Source organism: Protopterus annectens, chromosome 7.part0, assembly GCF_019279795.1.
Source record: "Protopterus annectens isolate FY-2018-M chromosome 7.part0, PAN1.0, whole genome shotgun sequence".
Lineage (NCBI taxonomy): Eukaryota > Metazoa > Chordata > Ceratodontiformes > Protopteridae > Protopterus > Protopterus annectens.
The window spans coordinates 1,661,383,220-1,661,404,383 of NC_056739.1; the positions used below are offsets into that span (position 1 = coordinate 1,661,383,220).

The 21,164-nt window shown below is 36.9% G+C and overlaps 1 protein-coding gene across 2 annotated transcripts in view; it reads left to right on the forward strand.

Annotated features, from left to right (window-relative positions):
* Positions 1-21,164, forward strand: part of SLC38A3 (solute carrier family 38 member 3) — a 1,194,467-nt gene that overhangs the window by 1,064,613 nt on the left and 108,690 nt on the right. For both annotated transcript variants that reach the window (XM_044078187.1, XM_044078188.1), the window contains one exon: positions 5,107-5,251. In XM_044078187.1, coding sequence (XP_043934122.1) covers positions 5,107-5,251 — 145 coding nt within the window. The remainder of the gene's footprint in view (positions 1-5,106; positions 5,252-21,164) is intronic.

Here is a 21,164-nt window from a genome sequence, read left to right on the forward strand (position 1 = left end):
CATTTTGGCTAACCAAGAAAGATAGAGAACTTTATATTTGAGAGCATTGTATAAATCTGGGATAAATGAGATGTTTTTGACAAAAGTTCTTTTATTTTGTTTGTTTTATTTTTTAGTTATTTGAAATTAATGACTCATTATTGTGGTCACCTGATTAGTAGTGGCCTATACAAATTCTGTCAATATTTGTGTGGGGCATTGTTTGCACTGAAGATGCCCTTGTATGATTTCCACTATTTTATACAGTGTCACCTGGATTTAAAACAGTTCTTTATTGTGTTCTATTTAATGCCCTCTGGCTCTTTTGTATATATATATATATATATATATATATATATATATATATATATATATATATATATATATATATATATATGTATATATATAGGAGTGCTCACTGGATACCCATACAGAGACATATTACCGTTCAACTATATGCAGGGGGGCAAGCCCCCCTGCACCCCCCACACCCCCCGCTACTTAAATATAACAACTCCAAGATTGCACTTCAGTACACTAAGTGCAATCATGGAGCTGATATATTTAAGTAGCAGGGGGTGTGGGGGGGATGCAGGGAGGTTTGCCCTCCTAGCTTATATTTGGAGAAGAGTAATATGGTTTGTGTTTTATTTGTTTCCGTGTGTACTTGTGCTGGAATATAATAAGTGGTGTTACCCTGTGTGTTTTCAGGATTTTGAGTTTTCAGGATTTTGAACTTTCAGGATTTTGGTCTCAGGATTTTGGTTTTCAGGGTTTTGGGTTTTCAGAATTCTGTAGTGCTCATATATATATATATATATATATATATATATATATATATATATATATATATATATATATATATATATATATATGTACATATATATATATATATATATATATATATATATATATATATATATATTTATTTTACATTTGTTGACCGGGATTGTCCAACTGAGCTGAAGAGCCCTTTTTCAGCGGAGGCCCAGGGAGAAAAGCTCCAACATATTATACAATTTTCATTCCCCCTGGCTAATGTCTCATTAGAGAACTTCACCTAACTTAAATAACTCTGCTAAGCCAACCAGTCATAGTACTGTACCCACTTAGGACTGTTAATCTACTGCTCATCCCATGTCTCCAGGAGTTAGGGAAAACTACCCCAGCAATGTTGTGCTTTCCATAAGCAACTAAAACCAGGAAAAGGCGTATTGTAAATCAATTTGTTATTCTTCTCAACTAAAACCAGGCGAAGACATATAGTAAATCAATTTGTTAGCCTTCTCAACTATAGCAAGCATATTCTGCTCTCTCGGAGACTTATTCTACGTCTCTCTGCTTTTACTCTGACAGTAAATCTATCACAGGGATCCAAAACTTAGGAAAATCTTCTAAAATTGAATATTATATTGTAGAGAATTAATGTTTCCTATCTGTTAGTTAATATGTATGTCAAAGTCTCTTCTATGGAAATTGTATGTCAAAAGTCTGTCCTTAAAACTATGTTTTGTAAAAAAATGGTTCTCTTGGAGCTTTTCTCCCCAGCCTTCCACTGAACATGGACTTGTAATCCAGTTGAACTCTCCCAGTCAACAAATGTAAAACAAATAAATAAATTATAAATTAGCATTAAACAGCAATGTTACAGGATTATTACAAGGCATTAAGTAGCAATACAATGTTATACAGTGTCAGTAATCAGGAGTATAGCATAACTATTTCAAGATGTATAAAAAGAAATATGTCATTAAGATGACTATTGTTTTGGGGGTAAGTGGTTACAAAAACCCAGTTTTATCATAATGTAGCTGCATGAAGGCAAGACAATAGAATGTTTCTCTGAGGCAATTTGCTTAATAGATTTTAGAAGACAGTAGAAAGAGTAGTCAAGGAAGATTAGAGAGAGCTAGTGAGAAGAGTGAGTTAAGGGCAGAAAGTAGATTAAGGTATGAGAAGTAGGGAATGTTTAAGGAGGGAGAGTGCAGTGGCAGGACCAGTGACTTTTAAAGTGCTCTTTGGTGGCTGTCTTAAATTGTTTAAGATGTGTAAGGGTCCTGATTTCTAGTGGGAACCGATTCCAGGCAGTAGTGGAGTGATAGCTGTAAATGTTGTGTTGAAATTTAGACCTGGGTTTGTAGATTTGTAGTAGGTCTTGGTTAGAGCTTCTGAGAGGTCTGGAGGGAGTATAATGGGACATGAGAGGAGATAGTGCTGGGCAGTAGGAATGCTTGTATAGGATAGAATGGATGATCTGGAGATGAGAGAGAATAAGCTGGTGGGGTAATTCAAGCCAGTTTAGGTGTTTTAGAGAGAGACAGTGATGGGATTTGTAGGTCTGGCAGCAAATCTAGCTACCTTGTTGTAAGTAGATTTGAGTTTGGCCAGGAGTGCTGAGTTAAGATTTTTGAGAATTTGAGAATTGTACATTAGACTGGGTAGAAGGTAGGTAAGAGAGAGAGTAATCTTGGCTTCAGAGGAAAGGAATTTCTTGTTACGGTAAAGGAGCCCTAGTTTTGAATGAGTTTTTTTGATACAGTTATTAACATACAAGTCAAATTTAAGCTGACTGTCGATGGTTACACCTAAGAGCTTAGTGCTGGATTCTACCTGAATGGGAATGTTATTAAGGGACTGTATAGAGAAGAAGGGTTTAATATTGTTGAACTTTTTAGGTAGGAAGAGTAACAGCTTTGTTTTTTTAGGGTTGGTTGTTGGAGAGCCATGTTTCAACTAAGTTAAAAGATGCCTGAGTAGCTGAGAAGAGCTTAGAGGGAGAGTTGGCTGTGGTGATGACTGTAGAATCATCTGTGTATTGCACTAAAGATGACTGAGGACAGGAGGTAGAGAGCTGATTAGTAAAGATATTAAAAAGTAAAGGCCCTAGGATAGACCCTTGAGGTACACCCATTTTGACAGGCGAGGAGGGGAGAGTGCATAGTGCCATCTCACTGATTGAGATCTATCAGTGAGGTAGCTCTAGGAACATGCAACAGTATCAGAGGAGAAGTTGAGGTTATGCAGTTTGTGCAGCAGAAGAGAATGTGAGACAGTGTCAAAAGATTATGAGAGGTCCAAGAATAGGCAAGAAATAAGTTTATGGTCATCCATGGCTATAGAGACAGTGTTGAGGAAGGATAATAGAGCTGTAGTGGTGTTATGTTTGGGTCTGAAGCCATGTTGAGTGAGTGTAAGCAGATTTCCTGTATTAGATAGTGCATAACTTGTTTATGAATACATTTTAATAGTACTTTAAAGAGAGGGGAGAGGATAGCGATAGGTCTAAAGTTGGAGATATCAGAGATGTTACCTCCTCTGTGTATGGGTAGAGTGTAGCATTGTTTCCAGAGAGAAAGGACTTTAGATCCAGAGATAGAGTGATTAATTAGGATAGATACAGGAAGACCAAGATAGTCAGCTGCCAGTAGAAGATAAGTGGAAGGAATATTGTCAGCCGATGCTCAGCATGGTTTTAATTTGGAGAGTAGAGTTCTGATGTGGCTAGTAGGTACAGATTGAAGGAGAAGGTATTTGAGGAGATAGTATTAGGAGTAGGTTCAGAAAAGTTGGAGATGTTAATAGTAGAGGAATTTGGGCTAGGGTTCAATAGCTTAGATATTTTATTGCTAAAATAGGTACTGAAGATAGTGGCAATTTCTTCATATGTATATATATATATATATATATATATATATATATATATATATATATATATATATATATATATATATATATATATATATATATATAAAGAATTTACTGTGTTTCATGTCTATGTAATTGAAGTTATGCTTTCGTTTTCTTCAGGAAGTTGTTTTGAATTACTTTTACTGTGGCCAGGTGATGTGCTTAAATGGTGGATTTTGCTTTTTTTACTGTAAAATGTATTTAATTTATCTCAGAATTTTGATGTGTGCTTTGATTTATTTACCTATTTATTTAAATTTTGTGCAAGTTTAGTAATATATTTGAAACAGGGGTGTGTCTGGAGTTTCTGTTATAATTTGCTATTTTATTTTTGGTTTCTTAAGTATTTCTGTGTTTTTATAAAAAAAAATCTTCCCTTTACTTTTTGACATTTTAAGATGATGGCATTTTGCACTGTGAAGATTCTCTCTGGATGTGTCATTGATACCTTACTGAAATTTGTCTTTCTAAGAATTAATTTTTTTTAAACAGCTTTATGCAGAAGTAACAACCTTATTATTTCTGTGGTTTGTCCAATCAGATGCAGAGTTCTAGCATGGAAATCTTCTACTATTGTATATAAAAATTGTCATGTCTAGATTTTTTCAAATCATGCTAGTTGTGTTGATTGGATGCACTTTTCCCAACTGTATATAACTAATAACAGGAAAAGAGATCAATTCTATATTCTATGTATTTGTTATTATAATCAGACAGGTCATGAACAATTGAAGTTTTTGACAAAAAAGATTATGGAGTAGAAGAATTTTTAACTGCCAGCCATGAAAAGTACAGTAAAAAAAGGTTTCTTGCAAGTTATCAAGCACCACTTGATCAGATGTTACCTGTCCAACCACATCTGCCAAATGTAATTGCTTGTGTGACATATTCTCATAAAAGTCCTTTAGGTTAAGCTCTAATGCCTGTTTATGAGAGATGCCTGTGTACCATGTAGAAGCTTTGTCCTTTTTAAAGTACCTCAACAGTACTGATTCTAAATTGGTTAAACGAAGGAAGAGGCAGACAATCTCCGAATTCTTTTCAGTTTTCTCATATTTTTATAATCTTATATTCAACATGTGAACAAAGAATTTATGTATAAGCAATAAGAATATTTCTGACAATAGAAAAATTTACACTTCAAAAATTTGTCTTCTACAATTTTTGCATTGAAATGTCATGAAACTGAACTTTTTTACTGTGTAAGAAACATACTAAGCACAAAATTTGAACTGTAGTATTAGGCATGTATATAAAAATCCTAGTATTCAACTTCTGATCATATAGTGCATCATGACTGTTTTGCATGGCATGGCTTGTTGTTTTTCCCTTCAGCTAGTAGTAAAGTAGCATTGCGCTGTAAGTGATAATGTAGAGATGTAAGATACTCTGTCCACACATGACTCATGGCCTCCACTGTTATATTTTTTTTCTTGTCAGGTACGGCGTGCTATACAGCAGATGTTGTTTCCTAATCAGGGATTCAATTGGCTTCGACACTCTCTGATTGCAGCAATACTGCTGACACTAATTAACCTGCTTGTGATCTTTGCTCCTAATATTCTGGGCATCTTTGGCATAATTGGTGAGTCATCAGATAAAATGAAAAAAGAAATCTTGTTATTTACAAAATACTACATCTTTTATCAAAGTTTATTCCTGCATGGATTTTCATGTTTTTTCTTAATCCACATTTTTTCTGTATAGCATAGACAGAGAAAGTTGTTTGTTGTGTATAAATTATGATCACATTTCATCTTCTATGTATTAATAATAAAGAAAAATGTTGCTGTGCTATTTATTATGTGTGCTTACGTTAATAGTTTCATAGGTGTTTACTAGGCTAACAACCACTAGGGCCCTTAACGCCTAGCCACACAACCCAAATGTGACCTACTAATTTGCTTTATATTTGATTTATAATGGGTGATTTACTGACTATGACTGCCCATCACAGACATAGTAGTGAATTTCTGATTACTCATCTATTGGTCAAAGTTGTGCTTAAATAGGGATAGGGAGGTACTCTGTTTTACATAGATGGGAAGCCTGATCCAAAGAATGGGAATTCTCTGAGAAACAGCTGTCTCTGCAAAATGCTCTGATTATGTTGCAAGTAAAATTTAATTAAGTTTTTTACTCTAGTAGATCTGATGCTGTTTGTTTTGTGGATGTGCAGAACGTTCATCAAAGCAGGGTCTAGAGTTGCCTTGCATGCTAGACAATGATCACCTCTCAGAAGTCTGTATGATATTGAATAAAGAGACAGGGCTTTGAGATGATCAGCATAGGACAGGTGTTTATGACCTGTATTCTTTTTGTAAGGAACCTTTGTGGATATTCCAGTAGCTGCATGTATCTGGTTAGGTACATACCTAAGGGGGCATTATACTCTATGATGGTTCTAATGAAGACCAAGTACAGAGGTATGATGACCTCATTTTCAACATAGATACCACACCCCTGCTTATAAGTTGAGCAACATAGAAAGATATTCTTACTACCTTGGACACATACTGGTTGAAGGCTAGGTTACCATCGACATGAGTTCCAGATTCCTGACTAGTCAATCAACTTTTAAGGGTGTTTTATTGATAAAAACTACAATAGAAAAAAATCTAGCCAAGCAAGCTATGATACCTTAAATTTCCTGTAATAGAAGCCCAAGGGATATATGCAAATGGCCCCTTAAGAACATCATGTGTTTCAGCTACATGGCTTCTGAATGTGCATGACTTTTTTACATTTTCCTTTTTAAGTCTTTATGGACAGTTTCAGGCCAACAAAGTCAAATGCCACTAGCTGTAGAAATGCATGTTTGTTTTAAGTGATGATGTAGTTACCTGGGTTGGCAGACTTCCTCCCAAAAGGTACTATAATGCATTTCTTGTTACTGAGTTTTCAGCCATGGCATTAGCACCGCATGTTTGTCTATATTAGATCTTCCTAAAGGATGTTCTCCCTTGGAGGGATTTGATATCTGCTCCCAGTTTTGATATTGGCTTTGACATCTGAAAAGTAGATGCCAAAGAGGAGTGGGCCTAGCACAGAGCTCTAGGAGACTCCACTGGTGAGCAGCCCCTTTGTGGATCTGGCTTCAGTGATTATAACCTCCTGGGTCATATCAGTCAGCCAGTTAGCTATCCAGCATACTACAAAATAGTTTATACCTAGTTTTGTACATTTGTTGACAATGCCCACATGGGATATTATATCAAATACCTTAGCCAGATCTAGGTAGGCAGTATTAACAGTTTTCCACTCATCCATTGCCTTATAGCCTTTTTCAAAGAAGTCCACTAGATTTAGTAAGTATGACCTTTCTTTGACAAAGTCAAACTGGGACTGATCCAGTGTCTTGAGGTCTCCTATATCCGTGTTGATAATTTTCATGATAAATCTTTCCATGGCTTTGCAAATAAGACTAGTCAGACTTATGGATCTATAGTTTCAAGGGCATGTTGAATGTCCTTAAAGGGATGACCATCGCCATCTTCCATTTATGTGGAATGAAGCCCATTTTAAAACTATAGTTAAATAATGACTCCTGGGGTTCTGATAAATTTTAGACTATTCAGTAGTTATCCTGGGATATTATCATGTCCCACTGAGAACATTCTCTTGGCTTTAGTTAGTGCAGCCAGTACTTGCTCTCTAGCAATAGTTGTAGGGATTATGTTTGAGGGCATTATTGGGGGTTGGTTGGAGGTGAGAAAGGGGTAAAGTTGGAACTGAATTTGTCCACTAACAGGTTTGTAGTATTGCCAGGACTGGTAGATGTGGCACCATTAACCATCAATTCAGCACATTCCTGTGTGCTACACTTGAGGTTTCTGACATAGCTGTCGAAAACCTAATGGTTATCTTTCAACTGGGAGGATATCTTAACCTCAGAGTTGGCTTTGCTTGACCTAATTAAACCTGTTAATTGTCTATTTACTTTGATGAGAGAGTTATTGTCTTTATGAGAATTACCTTTCCTGATTTTTCCTATATATTTTTTTCCTTTTGTTGTATATCCTGTTTAATTTGGGATGCCACCAGGGTGGTTTATTTTTGAGGCTAGTTCCGAGATTACTTCTGGTAGGTATAGCAGCCTCTATGCAGTTATTGACATGGTTGTACAGAGTTTCTAAGAGCAATTCAGCATAGGCTGGTGTGTTCTCAGGGTTTGGAGAGGCAATGAATTTTGACAAATCATCACTTAATAAAAGGCAATTTACCTTGGAATAGTTCCTTACTATTTCTGGTTTTAATGAGATTACAGAACTGATTTTCATTTTGGAACAGACAGCTTTATGTTTGTTGCTTATCGTGGAGGACAAGACTTTGGGAGGGGTGCAGCATTCAAACATATATGAGAGCACACAGTCCAGTGTGTTGCAGCTTCTAGTGGGTATATTCGCTATTTGGTCAGGTGTGTTTGCGTTTACAAAGTCTAGGAATCTCTGTGCCTATAGATTTGAGGTCATGTAGGATTCCCAATCTATACAGGGGAAAATTAAAGTCTTCTTTGTGTAGGGTGTTATATTGGATGGTAAGTGTCTCCAGTAGTTCCAAGTATGCATTGTGAGCTTTTTGGGATATGGATTTATAAAAAAGAAAAACTGTACAATACGCTGGTTGCATAAGTATGCACACCATTAAACTAATACTTTGTTGAAGCACCTTTTGATTTAATTACAGCATTCAACCTTCTTGGGTACACACCTGCCATTAATTAAAGTGACTCTGGTTAACCCCAAATAAAGTTCGGCTGTCCTAGTAGGATTTTCTTGACATTTACTCAGTTGCCTGCTACAGCAAAAAACATGATTCGCAGAGATCTTACAAAGCATCAGAGGGGTCTCAATGTTGAAAGGTATCAGTCAAGAGAAGAGTACAAAAAAATTTCCACAACATTGGATATACCGTAGAACGCAGTGAAGACAGTCATCAAAAAGTGGAGAAAGTATGGCACAAAAGTGATGTTGCAAACAACTGGTTGTCCCTCAAAACTGATGAAAAGACAACACAAAAACTGGTCAGGGAGGCTGCCAAGTGACCTACAGCAACACTAAAGGAGCTGCAGGAATTTCTGGCAAGTACTGGTTGTTTACTATATGTGACAACAATCTCCCATATTCTCCATATGTCTGGGCTATGGGTAGGGTTGCAAAACGGAAACCTATTCCTACACAGAAAGACATCCAGGCTAAGCTAACATTTGCAAAATAATACATCAAGTCTCCCAAAAGCATGTAGGAAAATGTGCTATGGTCTGATGAGACCAAGGCTGAACTTTTTGACCACAGTTTCAAAAAGCATGTTTGGCGCAAAAACAACACTTTGCATCACCAAAAGAACACCATCTCCATGATGAAGCATTGTGGTGGCAGTATTGTGCTTTGGGGTTGCTTTTCTTTAGCTGGAACTGTGGCTTTAGTCAAGGTGGAAGGAATTATGAACAGTTCCAAATGCCAGTAACTTTTGGCTGAAAGCCTTTAGATGTCTGCTAGAAAGCTGAAGATGAAGAGGAATTTCACCTTTCAACAAGAAAATTATCCAAGGCATACATCCATATCAACAAAAGAATGGCTTCACTAGAAGAAAATTAAAGTTTTGGAATGGCCCAGCCAGAGCCCAGATCTAAATCCAATAGACAATCTGTGAGGTGACATGAAATGGGCTGTGTACAAGAGATGCCCTTGCAATCTGACAGATTTGGAGTGCTTTTGCAAGGAAGAGTGGGCAAATATTGCCAAGTCAAGATGTGCCATGCTGAGTGACTCCTACACAAGAAGACTGAATGCTGTGATTAAATCAAAAGGTGATTCACCAAAGCATTAGTTTAAGGGTGTGCACACTTATGCAACCAGCTAATTCTATGTTTTTTATTTTTTATATTTTCCCCCTAACAGATTTGTTTGTTTTTCAGTTGAATTGTACAGGTTATAGGTCACATAAAAATGTGAGAAATGCTTTGAAATGATTTATTGTGATCTCATTTTTTATATCACTAAAACCTGGCATTTTAAAAGGGGTGTGTATACTTTTTATATCCACTGTATGTCATCCTACCTCTGCAACTTCATATCTCATAAAAATATGATCTTCTGACACATTAATGTCCCTAACCATAGCTCCTTTCTTAACAAACAACTGCTTGTGAGAAAAAAGCTAAACAGCTGAACCTTCAAAACTAGAAAGTACATTTCCAAAATGTGGCCCATTCTATTATATCTCATCCTTATAAAACTTATCAGCCAGAGACATAATTCCAAACCCAAGCCTCTTACATTTAAGCAAACCATATCCTATAATAAGACAATAAGCAATCTTTTTACCAGTAGCATTTCCCACCTCAAATCACATCATTGATATGCTATATTCCAACCTGCATGAAATCCAGTCCAACAATAGATCTAATTACTCCTTGTGCACAAGCCCACACTCTACAGTTACAACATAAATGCCTATGTGCATGCAAATTAATCCGTAAAATATATGCATTTATATCCCCTCAGTTTTCAAAGCACAAATAATAAGTAGGACACTTAGAAATCCTAAAAACCTTGAACAAGACTTTAAGCCTGACATAGTAGTCAATTTTGAAATGTAGCTTAAACATCAAAACTGCTTATCAACATATCTCCAAAACAGTTATCACCTTTAGTAGAACAACAAACCAGAGTCAAAAACAGTTAGAGGCTCAGTTCTACCTATTCTAAGAAAACCTAACTTTGATATATCTCTGGTAGGACAAGTACCTCACCACTTGAAGAAATTGCAAGCTTGATAATAACTGCAATGAAAGTTAATCAAAATATAAAACTATTAATTTCAGGATTACATATTTCCCTGCCTTCTAGACCAAGCATTGTTCTAGGTACTACTGATGTATTTTTAACAGCATGTGTATACTGGGTAACATTAAGATTGATCTACTTGGCCTAAAAAGCAGGCAGGTGTCATGATACCTATCCAAGAACTGACTGAGGCAAAGAATTATCTTTTTACCTCAACTCATCCCAGCACATTTTCACATAACTATATCATCTTTGGCATTTTTACAGCAAACCTTACCCACAGATTCAAACACGTTTAGTGTCTGCGCAATGCGTTTGGTACCAATAGCCGAGTCTGAGTCAGTATTTCTTTCAAGGTGCCAAAAATCCCATCCAAATTCAATTCATGTCATCTTGAACATTCCTAGAGTCTGAAGAATCAAATATCCTTAAGGAATTCCACAGCTAGGGCTGGTACAGGACCCTTTTCAGTCACTACCAAGGCCACATGACAAAGACCTTATGGGTGACAAAAATGAAATGGCATGACAGAAAATCATAAAAAATATTTTATAAAAACTATAGAAAAGAATATACCTGGCATTGATGAACAGCAATATACTTCACATATATGACTGTACACAGGAATACAAGAATACATCTCCCCAAAGGCCCTTGATATCTTAATTTTTTTTACATTGAACCAATAAGGAACACACTCTTTCCTATAACATGTAAAATAATATATGATAAAAATGTGTCATTGGTTTGACAAGAACCTGAAAATCCTAAAGAGAAGAAGGAAAAAGGAATGTATAACTGAAAATCCTCAAAACCTACCATAGATCAAGAAAATGATCACAACCTTAGGCAGTAGTGCAAAGCATGAATCAGAAAGCCAAAACCACTTACACTTGAACAAGAAAGATGTCATCTGTATCCATACTATTCTGGCAGATTATCAAATAAATAGCTTACTAACTAAGTACTTAAGACATCTAGTCATTAATTCAGCAATGATGCCTAATTAAAGGATTTCAAAATCTACTAGCCCAGCAATGCCAGAATCCCAAATAAATCAATTAAAAATGAACAGTGAGAATAACTTTCATATACTTGCACCTCAAACAGTAGGGAACTGCTTGAAAACATTGAAATGAAAATCTTTTATCCCTATCTAAATTCCTTCCATCTATTCCTCCTTCATCCATTTGACAGAACTCTTATTAGCCAAATATATTACACACTTTTAGTATCTCTGTTTAATCTATAAAATAGTTTCTCTTCATGCCATATTTTTTTATATTAAAAGTGCCATCATCCCCTCAAACCCCAAGAGTTCAAGCATTGCTGTATTTTCTGTCCCTTGAAAAAATATGTGAAAACCTAATATACAAGCAAATATTCGATAATATCAAATGATATACAATTCTTACAGACACCTAACATGGATTAAGGTCAAGATACGATACTCTAGCTGCACAATCTACTCTAGTGTGGACAAAAATTGGCTCATGGAGGACCTAAAAGGGTCAATAAAATCAGTAGGCAATCAAATTCAAATGCTGCTCCTAAAAAGGGAAAAAAAAACTTGGGGGGAATTTTAGTAAAGCCTAAAGACTACATGTTTTATTTTTTCTGTGCAAGCATCATGCCACATTGCTTACATGGGCCCAGACATTTTTAGATCCAGTAAGTACTGCTGAAGGGCGAGCATGCATGCTCTAACACTGAAACTTCTGTGGCATGCAAATTACCTCATAAGCAGGTGAATGTCATACAAATGAGGCAGGTAGAGGGATCCTGCAAGCAGACAGGCATCTGTTTAGATCATGTGTCAGTGTTTGCAGTGTACTTGGAAAGATTCCTTGTACAGGAGTGTAGACAGACAAAAGTGGTTATAAAAATGGAGATATATGGACAGAAATGTCATACTACATACACATATGGGTAAAACTATTATCTTGTATGTTGGAAAAGTTAAAGAAAATAAGTTAAATAATTTTTTTTAATAATCTGGGCATGTTTGCGCAGCACTCATCGGTGTGCAAACATGCTTTATAGAAAAAGAAAATTGGAAAAAAAATAATATTAAGTGAAAGAAATGTGTTAAGGGACTGTGCATGAAGTCCCTACAATAGTCTGTTGGTGCTGTTGCTAACGTGGTTGGGCTATGGAGCGTGTAGTTTCCAGGCTGTGAGCATGGATATCTATGCAAATGAGGAGGCAGTGCTGAATAGCAGAAAGGAGTAACCATGTCCCGCATATCCCCTTCAAGTAGGCTTAAACCCATGTTAGTGTTTACACAGGATGTAGATGACACCAAGGGGGGGGGGTCTGCTGACTTCTAAGCTCATTTCAGCTTAGGTGCATGTGTTTGCACAACATGCCACCTGGCTGAGCATGTCCTTTCAGGGGTGTGTGTCTTCTGATGTCTAAGCTCTGTTTACCTTCCATGCACATGTTTGCATGACACGCTGCCTAGCTGAGTGTGTCTGAAAAAAATGTATTTAATTAGTTTTGTCCCTTGTTTAAGCTAAAATAGGTTCAATAAATTATGTTAATTATATTGTAGGCAGGTAGAATGCATCATAGTTAGACAATCACACATTCGGCACCTACAGCACCCTGTATTCTGATTTTTCCCCAATACTCTGGGCTATTGGAGCAAAGACTTGGGAATTTAAATTATGAGAATGCTAGGGGCTGCTGCAGGTCTGCTATACTTGTATATGCTAGATGCTAAAGTTACTGCTGCTGCTGCTGCTGACAATAGGCCTAGACAGAGAAGGAGAAGAGTGTTCAGGTCCAGGGTAACCTTCCAGGAGCTACATGAGCTGGAGATTGTAGAGTGCTACAGAGTGAACAAGGACATACTACAAGAATTCACTGAGCTCTGCCACCATCAACTCAGGCCCACAGATGACAGAGGGGAAACCATCCCAGTGGAAACAATGGTATATGTAGCCCTTAGGATACTAGCTACAGGTACTTTATAAGGACCAACTGGGGACATGATGGTGGTCTCACAGGCATCAGCATCCAGGGTACTCCACCAATTCCTGGATGCCATGCTACCATATGCCAGTGAGCACATTTCTTTTCCCCTCACCACTGAGGCAACGGCCAGCAGTATGCAACACTTCTACCATGTAACACACTACCCTGAAGCACTGGGTGCCATAGATTGCACCCATGTTGACAAGGCACCAGCCAGTGAGGAGTGTAGAATCTATGTAAACCGCAAGGGGTACCACTCCATCAACTGCCAAGTCATGTGCAAAGCTTAGGGATTATCATGAATGTGTGTGCTGGCAAAACTGGCAGTTATCATGACTCCCATACCTGGCACTCATGACAGCTGTATCAGATGTTTGCTAGGGGGGACATCCCACATGTCCATTTACTGGGGGATGCTGGCCATGCCCTGGATTTATGAATGATGACATCCATCAGAAATGCATACATATCCATGGAATAATTCCATAAAGAGGCAGACACACAAACTAGGAACATCACAGAGCATGCTGTTTGCTTCTGAAGTTACAATTCCGGTACATCGATATATCTAATGGAGCCCGGCAGTACTCTCCAGCCACATGTGCACATATGTTCACAGTATGTGCTGTGCTACACAATTTGATCCTGTAGAAATAGCTGCAGCAGGATCAGCAAAGGGAAGGGATACACAGCCCCCACATCAGTGCCTATGTCACCACAGCTACAGTCACAAGAGGACTTGGAGGAGGAATCCCATGATGATGTCCCTGTAGGCAGACATAGCCAGGCCCAGTATGCCCTGGCTTTGGCTAAGAGGCAATGCATAGCACATTCACTGACAACTAGGGCCCTAAGGACTGAAACCTTACTCCTACTCACATACATATACTAAAATTGATGCCAGGCAACCCACACAGCCTATACAAGTATTAGCTGTGTACTGCTTGCATCAGACAGAGTCAGCCCTGAACTACAGTTCTACCAACTGCTGCATTCACAAATTAAGTCACTAACTTACACAGTACTTGTAAGGATTATTGTAATATGATATTGTATGTATGGATCTGCTCTGTTTATGCAAGGAAATATAATATATATATACATAAACATACATCTCAGTCCCTCCCCATATATCTACATAACACATATACATATCACACACACACACACACACACACACACACACACACACACACACACACACACACACACACACACACACACACACACACACACACACACACACACACACACACACACACACACACACACACACACACATCTGCATTTATATATACATCCCTGTTATATACAGAAATATGTGTGGATGTCTGTATTGTTCTACTTGCCCTAATAATAGTGTGAAAAGCTGCTCTATCACACATCTATAATGTTGTTCAATGGATGCAAACTAAGGGCTCAACAGTACATAATGAACTTACTTACAGACCCCTGTGCCTGCTGGATGTCACCACATAGACAGCAACATGTGAGCAGGTGGTGTCATGTATAATGTTGTCTATGGACGCATGGACAGGGCACATTGTTCCTGGCCAGAGGCTTGCCATCCAAGTGTAAATAGCCACATGTGGTGATACTGGTAACTATAGACACATAGCTAGGATGATAACAGCTATCACACTGCTAGGATACTAGATGCAGATAACAATATGAGGCAGTATCACTCTGCAGCCCACAGACACTGTTCAACGCAAGCCTAATCTTTCTTGATGTCCACATTTCTCTATCTTTGATATCTTTACAGGATCTCTGGTTATTTTTCTTGTTAAATGCTCCCTAAGTTTGGCAACAACCCTTTCCAGTTTCTGTTGTATATGCTGTTCTGCTTTAAGTTTTTTGTGGTCTAGAGTTATTATCAAAAAACTGTGGCTTAACAGCATTCTTTCTAAACTAATGCATATTATCCAGATACCCCTTATTTTCTCTTAAGCATGGTGCAATTACTCCTCTTCTTTTTCTGTGAAATTCCCCCTTATTTTGCAATACTTGAACCTTTGTCAGTCCCTCTAAATGATTCCTGTTACTTCTTAACTATTTCTCTTTTTTCTTTTATTTCTACCCTAGTCTTAAACTCCCCTTTCATTTTATTACACTCGCTTGCTATAACTTCTGAAGAAATTTCTATCTTCCCTAATAACTCTCAAATAATTTCCACTCCCCATTCCTTAAATTCAACTCTTTTTAACAGGTAGCTGGGGAAGCATCATTATCTCATTATAACCTCATTACCCTGCATTTTTATCATAGTTGTTATTTACACATGTTTTAAAATAGTTATTGGATACATGTCAAAACTTTCAATTAAAGGCATATGTTTCTATGAAATATATTTTCTGTCTAGTGTAGTCCCGTTATAGTACATTGGGGAATTATATGCAAACTCTGTCTAAGTTCCTTCTACTGAATTCACATCTTCAACACTATACTCTTTTGTTATATGTTCCCTTCTAGGTTCTGTAGATACAACCTTACTAGTGCAAGTCAAATTCCAGTCACAGCCTATAAGTAATATTCCCTGCTGAAAGATAATTATTTATCCCAAAATTTTCATAAACTCCTTAATGGCAGTGCTAGGCTGAATATAAATTCATGCTAATATAATTGTCCTGTCTTGACAGAAGCACCTTACTATCACAAATCTACCATTGTTATCTTTTCTCCCACTTCTGTTGCTATTGGAGCTGCTTTAACAAATATTTATTTATTTACATTTGTTTACCGGGAAAGTCCAACTGGGCCAGAAGCCCATTTTCAGTGGAGGTTTGGGGAGAAACATTCCACATAAATATAAGCAAAATAAAATAATTAGATAGTACAATAGTAAACATGCTGTAAGATGGAGAATACACATCATCTAGTTAGTCTATACAAAGTAGTATTCAATGCAGTTTTCTGGTAGATGCATGTATAAAAAGAAAAACACAAGTATTTAAGTCAAGATCATTGTGAGAAAAATAAAATTAGTACCGTGTACATACTGAATAATAGTTAAGAACAAATGATATTTTCTTTATATATACATTTGAATAGTGATAAACACTGAGGAGAGGGAAACAATGAGGTAAGGAGTGGACAGTGTGTTGAGAGAAAATAGTACTAATACTGCCCTTTTCGTTTCTCCCTGATACTCTGATGAATATCCCTGCTGAAATCCTTCCTTTATCAACTTTACATACTCATTTCTTTTCAAGTATGTCTCCTGTAGCATTGCTATTTGCAATCTGCATTTTTAATACAATTTAATAATCTTCAAATGTCCATTACACCTGTGAGTCCATTCACATTCCAAAATAATATCTTTAATGTAGCCATTATGATAAGAATTTATTTCCACCTATTATATATATATATATATATATGACAGTTTTTTAGAATGCTTTTTTCCAGGTTTTGTGTTACATGTACCCACTGATATTGGCAGATTGATCTTTTATTCATTTGTTTCTATCACCTTCATTTGAACCTACGGCACATTTTTACAAGACTTTTCTTTTAATGAAAATCCTTAAAAAAAAAAAAATAATAAATTCACCCCAAAATACCCCCAAAACCAATTAACTTAGAACAAACACAAAAATGTATATTCAAATAATGAAGTTTAATCCTCCTTATAGGAACAAATGCCCCTAGCTGAGAGTTGCACACACAAGCAGAACCTAACCTAAAATTAAGGTTATCCACGTTAAGGCAACTGTTACAGCCTGTGCTACTACTTGTACTAATATTGTCTGTTCTGATATTATCTTTATTCCCCATCCAGATGTGAAAAATGGATTGTATATTTTCATAAAACATGAACTTTTAGTCTAAAAAGTGCCGTCTTTTATTCCAGCATGGAAACCTAAAAAATAAAATGTACATCTGCCCTCTGCTACAGAGTTTTCAAACTGAACATTTATTTGCTAAAATAAAAATTATCATTATATTCAGTGTTCTCTTATTTACTTGCTTATACAAAAATTGTTATTAGATTATGCTAAAGGCTTTAATCCAGTCATTTACCTATGCAAAAGTAAGACAAAACACATCAGCTCTACATATATTGTAATATTTGCACTTTTTCACCTCGGCCCCAACATTAACAACCCAAGATTTCAGCATATTAACATAAAAATGCTTTTTTCTGGGCTTCCTTCTCTTTTTACATTGTAATGAAAAAATGTACTTGCTTACTTTAGTATATTTCTCACATACAACAGTAAATGAAACTGTTTTACTGTATTGCATGCCTTTTATACATTGAAATGTTTTATGCAAATACCATTAAAAACAAAAATTGTTTAACTTACTTTTGCTTCTTTTTTTCATTTCTCTTCCTCTCCCTTTAGTGTCATTTAACAAATTATTAACATGAAGTAGGGCACACACTTTTCATCAAAAGTCCAGTCTTTCTCCTTTTATCTTGGAAAACCATATTTCCCAAATGTGATTGATGATTTATAATTTCACATTTTCTCACTAATTTCAGTGTCACTGGTTTTCTTCCTGTTCGTTTTTATGTCCCAACCCTAGACTCTGGTTCAAGTCCAAGGAACTCCAAATTCTTCTAGCCAATTTTTGTCCTTTTTTATGTCTCTCTCAAGCATTTTTCTTAGGAACAATTGTAAATGTTTCAATGGCAAAGTCTCTATAGAAGAATGAGTCCCCTTCTGTTTATTGGCTCACTTTTTTGTTGAATAAACTTTTGTATTTCCTCTTTGGCCAGTACTGCATCAAAAATATTTTGATCCTCCAAGAAAGAAAGTAATCTGAAGATAGCTGGATAGAACAGCTTGAATCTCATACTTGCCTTGTTTGTTGGGATACATTTGTTTCTCTTCTGCTTGGTGTAAGTAAATTATCATTTCCAAAAATGCTCTAATGTCTTCAATTTTGTATTACTTTGTCATTCTGCCACAATTAGTCAGAATCAATTTTTGCTGTTTCTATGATGGCATTTTTACTAAAACAGTTATTGTCTACTTTATCATTGCCGGGGTTAGAGCATACACATGACGTGCACGTTCAATTAAGAAATCCTGCTGTGGAATCTGTCCAGTTACTTATTTGTGATTTCATAAAATTAATACATTCTGTTCCTTCCAGTTTTCCAATTTAGCAGAATATATAAGGTTTTCCCTTTGTGCTTTGTCTTCTAACTCTGCCATTTTTGAAACAACTCTCCTTGAGCACTCCTGTATTCAGTGAGCATTTTCTTCGGTTTAACATCTGATTTTTGCAGTTTTATATAAGTTCATCTGAATAGCTGTGTAAAGCTTCTTCCATTTTTTCCATCCTTTTGTTATTGAGTTGATATGCTCCTTCAGTGTTTTGTTTATTTTAGTCATCTCTAATCACATTTATTTTTCCTATAGATTGCCGGAAATCATGTCTTGCACCAAAGTTGGAGCTTGAACTGTTTTTTGCTGATCGGCTACAGGATTCTTTCCAGTCATTGTTTTCTCTTCTCCTATCTAGTTGATTTTCTTTGAGGCTGTCTAAATTTCTTCTTTACTGGCATCCAGGCAGTGTACTTACTAGCCTGTAAGTGAATTTATTAAATCTGGCAGAGTTACTGACCTCCATCTCTCATTTTTTTTTTTTTTTTCACATTGGGAGAGCTGAAATTAAGCTGGTGGTCAGAGTGCAAACATCCTAGAAATCCTACCAGCCACCTCCTTAATCTTTTATGTAGATAACATCTTCATGAGCATAACCAACCCATTATCCAAGGGATTACTGACCTACCACACAAGTGATTATATACCCTGTGCCATTGAATAAAACAAAATTAACTTAACCTTAATTTATCCAAAACAGGCAATTTGCTCTTTGAAACTGGATAAAAATTAAATAGAAAAAGTGTTCATGGTACTGTTGATATTCACAACAAACTGGAATATGTCAGAACTACAATGTCTACTTTACTCAGATGTCTACTTGACCCTATTTTCTTCTTCTTACTATGTGGAAGACTCATCACAAAATTTATGCTGTTTCTTTCTGCACCTACTGTTTTGCAGTCATTCCTCTCTTTGTCTCTTTCTCTGTCAACCAATTAATGCATTTATTATCCATTCTTGTAGTGTGGGTCACATGAGACAGAGCAATACTCAGGAAACCAACAGGAATGCTCTCATATTTTATTGCTTTTTGCTCTACTTACTTTTGCATTCACAGGTCATGGCTTCCTATGTTGACTGCAATTGATAGGCTTCAATTCTGTGAAGGCATTCTCAGCCAGGAATCCTGCTCTTGCCATTAGGCACCACTGGCAGTCCTCCATAGTCTCTAGCAGGAACAGTCATGCCCACCAATGTGCCCCCTGAGCATATACACCATCTACCTCCCTACGAGAGGCAAGTGAGGTCTGCCCTTTCACTATTCTCTTATCCATAACCAGCTCCTCCAGCACATAGGTCCAAATTGAATCCTGGTCTCTGTTGTCATAGTCATGGCTCTATCCCTTTGTGCCATGTTGAGTAGGAAAAGTTAACATTCAACTCAACTACAAATCTCCCCCCAGCATCTCAAGTCACATATTCTCCCACAAAGCTAGGAGAGCCTTTCTATTCCTTAGACTAAAGTCAGATGCAAACATCAAAATAATTGAAACCATCAATCATGAAGTATGCTATTTAATAAACTTGGGCTCTGCTTTTGAACAACACTTACAGTAAAAACGTAAATGGCTACCTGTTCCAGCCTGAGCAAGTCTGAGCCAATACCTCACAACTTCTGCACATTTGGCAGAACATTCAGATTTTTATTTGAAAACATCTGTCCCCTCTGATGCATCAATTCAACATTAAGGAACTCTACTTCCTTTCTCTCCTTGGCTCAGTTGAGAGAGAGAGAGAGAGAGAGAGAGAGTATCCTTCAGAAAATGTTTGTTATTGCAAAAAAAACTGTTGTTCAAACAACTTGTTAAGTTTATAAGAGCAATATTCAAAACCTATCCCTGATTTGTGGCTTTTCCATGATTCTTGGGCTAAGAAGGTGACAGGTTAGAATGAATGCTGCAATGGGTGCACTGTAAAGAGCAGTGAGCTGAAATACATTCCAGTACCATTATTTATGCATTTATTCATTCATTTGATCAGAAGCACATATCTGCGGTGTAACTGGTCATACAAGTAGCTGTAGCTGATGGTTGCATCTTTTTGAGTGTGTGTGTGTGTGTGTGTGTGTGTGTGTGTGTGTGTGTGTGTGTGTGTGTGTGTGTGTGTGCGCGTGTGTGTGTGCGTGTATGCTTGTGTACAGAGCATAGATCTCAATGGTTCCTTGTTTTGCCTCATACGTCTCTCTGCTCCTTATACCTTCTGTGATTTTCTGGCAAAATGTTGTAGACTGCAGTCACTAAATCATAGACAGGTGTGTTTCAGACTTTCTATCCTTTGGAAAATGACTATTAATGCAACAAATGTTACTCAAGCTACTTTCTAACTATATATAACAGCTGTATTTTGATCCTGTTCCCACTATGGGGTTTTTGCTCCTGTTTCCTGAGCTAAGATGTTGTTATGGCAGGGGGGTTGCAGTGGGTTGCACTGCGAGGTTCTCACAGCAACAAGCTGAAATGTATTTCTGGACCATTATTTATGTACTTACTAAATCATTTGAGCAGAACCAGGTGTGTGTGTGTGTGTGTGTGTGTGTGTGTGTGTGTGTGTGTGTGTGTGTGTGTGTGTGTGTGTGTGTGTGTAAAGAGCATAGATCTCAACTGTTCCA